This window comes from Neltuma alba, unplaced genomic scaffold (assembly GCF_004799145.2).
Source record: "Neltuma alba isolate B1F8T4 unplaced genomic scaffold, ASM479914v2 tig00012081_pilon, whole genome shotgun sequence".
Classification (NCBI taxonomy): Eukaryota; Viridiplantae; Streptophyta; class Magnoliopsida; order Fabales; family Fabaceae; genus Neltuma; species Neltuma alba.
Window position 1 is genome coordinate 398,148 of NW_021636640.1, and position 6,791 is coordinate 404,938.

The 6,791-nt window shown below is 34.4% G+C and overlaps 1 protein-coding gene across 1 annotated transcript; it reads left to right on the forward strand.

Moving 5' to 3' along the window:
- Nucleotides 1–249: 249 nt before the first annotated feature.
- On the forward strand, nucleotides 250–5,514 carry LOC114722006 (probable leucine-rich repeat receptor-like serine/threonine-protein kinase At3g14840). The gene is made up of 13 exons (XM_028907915.1): nucleotides 250–350; nucleotides 863–925; nucleotides 1,582–1,647; nucleotides 1,728–1,763; nucleotides 2,193–2,233; nucleotides 2,454–2,830; nucleotides 3,157–3,352; nucleotides 3,449–3,595; nucleotides 3,831–3,949; nucleotides 4,039–4,249; nucleotides 4,367–4,601; nucleotides 4,730–4,868; nucleotides 5,061–5,514. The coding sequence occupies exons 1-13, from the start codon at nucleotides 250–252 to the stop codon at nucleotides 5,415–5,417; spliced, it is 2,088 nt and encodes a 695-aa protein (XP_028763748.1). The 3' UTR covers nucleotides 5,418–5,514.
- The last annotated feature ends 1,277 nt before the right edge of the window (nucleotides 5,515–6,791 follow it).

Genomic DNA, 6,791 nt, shown 5'->3' on the forward strand with positions numbered 1-6,791 from the left:
AAATTTAAACCTTAATTTGCTGTATTATGATAAACTAGCCTCTTTTACTACACCAACCCCCATTAGTAAAGTCTTAACATTAATTTGAGACAAAATAGCCAATGGGGATTGGGTCTAATAAAAGAAACATGTGGTGAACCATGATTTAAACCCTTGCTGGAAGAGGTGCCTAATTTAGTATCCAACGTCGTCTCAAAAATGATTATCTTCGAGGATTTATATACTTAGGGGAAAAAAAATTAAGACAGAATGACACGTGACGATAATACTCCCTCGGCATCTCCCATTCACATGAACTACAAGTCAATGAGAGTAAACACTTGCTTTGCTATTGTGAATTTTGGCACACAGTGTGAGGCTTCATAGTTTTTCACTTTCTCTTCATTTATTTTCCCTTCGACTGATTAATCCTTACACTAACAGGGTATTTACTCTTGGAACTACTGCAAATCTCTAATTCTTTATTTAAATTATCTTATTGTTCTCAATGTCAGAGGTTTATGCCTTTGTTTCCTTTCTTTTTTGGTTATTTAGGAAAAATATCAGGGACGATAAGAACAGAGAAGATGAGCTTTATGCTAAAAGTAGGATTTTGGGTTATAGTAGCTCATGTGATTGATTTTTGTCATCTATAATTTGAATAAAAAACATTACCGATAAATGGAATTATAGGTCCAAAAAATGGGGGTGGATTAAGAATTCCCATATTATTAACAATGTTGTTGCATCAATGATTAATGAGTTTCATCTCTTCATTTCCCTTTGTCAAGGATTGCTTCAATCCAAAAGTTTATGTTGTTCAGTGAATGCTCAATTTTAGTTTTACTTTTACCTCTAACAGTTGATCGTTTTTACTTGTTAGATATTTAACTGGAAACCTTCTCTCTGGACCAGTGCCTGAGTGGGTAGATCGTTCTGGCTTTGTGTAAGTTTACTTCCAATGATACTTACATGATTGCTTGAATTAATTAGTTCAAATTTTGCACATAATGTGAGTGATGAACAGGCCACAGAAAATGGGTCAACGATCCTGTTAACTCATTAGCCCATAATAAATCTATGCTCTGCTCAACCCATTGGCCTATTATCCCATAATAAATCCACGTGATTCTTCCCAAGAACCAGGGTATTCCATCAAGTTCTACTCTGAGCTTTTTCATCTGAGAAAATGAATTTTATAAAACTATATTCGATTGAATAGTCTTGATTCTGCCTCTTCTGCCTCGTTACATGGTTCCTACGTGGATAGTGTCTAGCAGAAGGCCTGGGGTTCACTTTATTCATGTGGGGTGACGAAGGCTGCCTTCTCATTTTGAAATATCTTTCTCATTATTATGTTTTGAATATACTTGTGTACCTATTTGTTGAATGCTTCAGTAGGAGACTAGCACTTCACCTTCACCTACTTTAACACCAAGGAAATTGTTTTCAAAATACTCTTATTAAGAAGCTTAACTGTAAATTTATCAATTAGACTAGATAGGAAAGATGCTTTTGTATATTAATTTTAATATTTTACTTGTGATCCAGCATGTGTTTCAGAGACTAGATTCTGAATTACGTTTTATACATTGTACATAGAGATCTTTCCTACAACAACTTCAGCGTCGGAAACCCAGGGCAGCCAACATGTAAAACGGGCAATGTGTAAGAATCCTTGAATTTCTATGAATTTATTTGTATTCGAAAGAAGCCATCTGACCGTGATCATCTCTTCTATGACTTAGGAACCTGTTTTCAAGCACTTTGACAGGGAATGACTCGTAAGTCGTATGTTACATGCACTTGATTTAGTAATTTGGGAAAATGACACCTAACAATCCAAATCCTAAGTTTACGAAATTTATTCCCAAGGTCTTAAAAACCAAAATCACCCCAAAAGGATCATAAGAATAAGCTACCGCCAGTACTGCCAAAACAACCTAGCGTTTCTGATGTTTCAAGGATGCTTTCACCTAAAGATGGTAACATGTCCAAAAACACTCTTGTAATATCAGAAAGATTAGGCTGCAATGCTAGAAAGCTTGAATAATAATCTTGGGAAGCAATAGTGGCAATCTATTCTTATAAACCTCTGGGAGCTCAATTTTATTATTTTTGGGTACTCAGGTGTCGTTTTCCCTGATATATATTTGCTTGAGCATATATTTGGTGAATATATGGCTTATTCAGCCCGTGTGATTTTCTCTCAGGGGAGCAGTTCCATGTTTGAGCGGCTTTCGCTGTCCTAAAAGTAAGTTGACGTGTCATGTATTTCCTGTAGCCTTGACATATCGATATTATTTTACAGTTAGAACCGTTCTCCACCTTCCTCCCATCTTATAAGGAAGAAGAGAAAAGTATTTTCCAAGACGGCTACACTAGTACATCAAGAGTTTTATTCTTGCGAGTTCCCTGCCGAGCTTGATTCCTTGAGATAATAGTGTTTTCTGATGTTTTTCGTCTTATCCCAGCATGGTACTCTCTACATATAAACTGTGGTGGCCAGCAATTAACAGTAAACGAAAGTACAATATTTGAAGAAGATTCAGATGGATCAGGATCAGCAAGATTTCACCGGAGTGACACAAATTGGATAATGAGCAGTACTGGTTACTTCATGGATAAAGAACGCGTAGATTACTACACCGTGCGGAATGCATCAGCACTCTCTATAACCAATGCTGAATTATACATGAGTGCACGTGTTTCTCCGCTCTCTCTGAGTTATTTTGCATTTTGCATGGGAAACGGAAACTACACAATAAAGCTCCATTTTGCTGAGATAATGTTCACAGCCGATAAAACATATAGCAGCCTCGGAAGGCGCGTCTTTGACGTCTATATTCAGGTGCACGTCTATTTATTTTCTCTTCATTTTGTCAAGTAAATGTTTGATACAGAACAAAGGCCTTTGGCCAAGTGGAAACTGGGTTCCTTGGGAACATTATCGAGCCAGATTTAGGGCATTTAGGATAGGTTCTGATAAAATTATGTTTTGTCATGTTCATAGTATTCTTGACAATGATACAATATTTCCAGAATTGTCATCACTCAAAAGCTTGGCACTTTATCTCATGAATAATTAACTGTGATGAAATTCACATCATAGTACCATACAATAATTTTAAACTTCTAGTCACAGGAACAAATTGGGCTTGAAATGATATTTTACAGGGAAAGCTGGTGCTGAAGGATTTCAATATTGCAGAAGAAGCAGGAGGAGTTGGTAAGGCAGTCGTCAAAGAATTCACTGGTGTTGTGACTAGGAATTCATTGGAGATCCGCCTATATTGGGCTGGGAAAGGGACAACTGCTATACCATACAAATCACTATATGGTCCGCTCATATCTGCCATATCTGTGGATCCTGGTGTGTTGAACTTCTTTGCAGGCATTACATGTTACTGCCATCATAGCGATGTTTCCATCTAATTATTTGAAACTCTCTGGCTTATAAATCTAGCAGACTTTAAACCCCCATTGGAAAATGGAAGTAGCATATCTGGAGGGACAGTGGCTGGCATTGTGGTTGCTGGAGCAATGATTGTAATCCTGGTTTTCAGTATACTATGGCGGAGAGGCAGTCTAGCACCCAAAAATTCAATGGCAAGAGGTAATAAGCATAAAGCTAATCAATGTTGTTCTCAATTATCATGATTACCAATTATTTCTCCGAATCACTCAGGAACTCTCATGGACAAATATGTATATTGCATGCATGTAGCTTTCATGTAAGTTTATAAACTGTATTTAGATATTTAGTCATCTGATTTCTGGTGTTAGTTTAGAATCTTGTTAACTCTGATAAAAGAGCATAACAGCTTTTTTTTGTTTGCTTATACTGACAGAGCTAAGGAGTTTAGATCTGCAAACTGGAATATTTACTTTAAGGCAAATTAAAGCAGCAACAAACAACTTTGACGTTGCCAATAAGATTGGAGAAGGAGGATTTGGTCCTGTCTACAAGGTATTTCTCCCAGGACACAACCTTTTATTGCTTGCTAAACATTATCTGCTGACTTCAGAGCTTTACATGCATCATTCCTCAAAATGCAGGGCTTTCTGTCAGATGGTACTATAATAGCAGTTAAGCAACTTTCGTCTAAATCAAAGCAAGGAAATCGGGAGTTTATAAATGAGATAGGCATGATTTCTGCTATGCAACATCCTTGTCTTGTCAAACTTTATGGCTGTTGTGTCGAGAGAGATCAATTGTTGCTGGTATATGAATACATGGATAACAATAGTCTTGCTCGTGCCTTGTTTGGTAATTATTACCTATTTGTTCAACTTAGGTTGTTGTGTTTGAAACAATCTCCAATATGATTATAGTAACATGTGTATTTGACTGTAATTATTATGACTGTCATTTCCATAAATGAAGGCCAAGAAGGTCAATTACATTTAGACTGGCCGACAAGATACAAGATTTGCATTGGTATTGCTAGAGGTTTGGCTTTCCTACATGAAGAGTCAAGATTGAAGATCGTTCATAGAGACATTAAAGCCACCAATGTGCTGCTTGATAAAGATCTCAATCCAAAGATATCTGATTTTGGTTTGGCCAAACTTTATGAGGAGGACAATACCCATGTCAGCACTAGAATAGCTGGGACATAGTGAGCTTCTATGCTTATTTTCTTCTAGTTTCGTTGATAAATATTTTTACACATTTTGAGTTGGCTGCTAAGAAATTGACAACTGGAATTTCTAAAATCAATGTGATCGGCTGTGTTTTCAATTTCAGTGGATATATGGCTCCTGAATATGCAATGCATGGCCATCTAAGTGACAAAGCAGATGTCTATAGTTTTGGTATTGTTGCATTGGAGCTTGTTAGTGGGAAGAGCAACAACATGAACCATAGCATCCATCTTCTTGAGTGGGTAAATATTCATAGGATATTTTGCATTCATGCCAGCTATATTTTCCTTGAGATTATGTTTAATATCCTCTTTGCTTAAGAATACATGAACAGACTGCTTCCATATCAAATTTCTATACACACCATTTCTCTGTATGGAAACTGTTTATTTGTCTTCAAGGATAAACCAACTTCATAATTTTTTTTTCCCTAGGCACATTTCTTAAAGGAAAACTACAATCTAATGGAGATAGTTGATCCAAGGTTGAAATCGAAGTTTATAAAAGCAGAGGCTATGGTGATGATCAATGTAGCTTTTCTATGCACAAATGTGACTGCATCACTTAGGCCCAACATGTCCTCAGTGGTAAGCATGCTTGAAGAACGAACAGTTCGGGAGGTGGTTTCAGATGGAAGTGAGGCATTGGATGAGATGAAGAGGCGGAAGTATTACCAAAATATAGGGGAAAATAGCATATCAGTCGGGTCATCATCTATTGATTCACCTACATCAGTTACAGATCTCTATCCTGTTCACTTGGATTCCTCTTACTGGATGAAAAGAAATTAGCATATATGTAATTTTTCGTCTTTGAATGATTCTCCTTGTAGCATTATGTGTTGCAGTACAAGTACTAATTTGACTATGTAATTCTTGGTCTTTAAAGGATCCTTCTTGCCCTTGGGTCGCTGAAAAACTAGCATTTTGCAAGTTGGTTCCAGTAAAATACTGTATTTTCAACCACCGTAGAAATTGGCAGGGATGCAACCACATCATGTTAAAACCTGACTTGATAATTTTTAATTAATTCTAATGTGCCATTATAATCCTTCAATCAGCATCCTAAGCACATGTTTTTAATGTTTTACGCTATGCTTTCACGTGCTTGATTTCATATTAAAAATCATTGAATGTGAAGACTATATTTCTCTACACAAATAATAATATCATTTGCCAAAAATATAAAGGAAATGGAAGAGGGTCATTCTCACATAATATATAGATTATGATACATTCTTAATTTGTGAATTTTTTTAATATTGAAACTTATACTTCTTCTTATCTTTTTATAAGATTCAAATTTTTGAATTCATTTTTTTTATAAGATTCAGTTTAGAGTTATTTGAACATTAAATATATTTTTACTAATTTTATTTCTATTTAATTGCATTATCTTTTTTCTTTTTTCATATATTACTTGAAAGTTCAACCTTATGTTTCTGAATAAGTCTTTATTTAATAAGTGAACATATAAGAGATCGAATATGGTATTAAAAAAATGATGAAAGAGAACAGAAAATTAATTAGAAGCAAAATTGGTAAAAATACATAATAATGATATTAAAAAAATATTTTTAGTTATTTAATGTTAAAATTTTTAACAAAAAAATAATAATATTAAGATATTTAATGTTGATAAAATATTTTTAAATTCTAAAATATTAAATTTAATTTTCAAAACAATTATGTGATCGTTACAAACACAATTATCTGTTAATACTAATGATTTTAAAATTAAAAGGCTAAAAATATAGTTATTAAAAGCTAAGGAAGCAAAACTAAAAAACTAAAATACCAAGTGGATACTTTTACCTAATTCGTGATTATAAACTTTACTTTTTAATAAGATTTTAAGATTTACAAATTTTCTTATAATTTACAATTTATTTGCAGGTAACTTTTAACTCACATCATTAAACTTCTGGGATTTACAATTTGCTCGAATAATTTACACAAAATTTAAAACTATTTTGTGATTGATCTTTTAATTTTTACAACTAAGTTCTAATATTTATTATTAATCTAGAAATTGATCACTGTGCAAGGATTTTTTTTTTAAAATTTAAATTCCCATGGCCTTCTAGTGTCATTTTCATTTTCCTTGCCCTTTCGGGTCAATGCCCACTCCCCGCAAGACGCGCCAGCAAGCCAAGGGCAGTGAAT

Bases quoted from the DNA above. Each gene is read 5' to 3' on its own strand.
- LOC114722006 (XM_028907915.1), top strand. From the start codon at position 250: ATGACACGTGACGATAATACTCCCTCGGCATCTCCCATTCACATGAAC. The intron at 926-1,581 runs GTAAGTTTACTT...CATTGTACATAG, and splicing joins GTAGATCGTTCTGGCTTTGT to AGATCTTTCCTACAACAACT. The intron at 2,831-3,156 runs GTGCACGTCTAT...GATATTTTACAG, and splicing joins TCTTTGACGTCTATATTCAG to GGAAAGCTGGTGCTGAAGGA.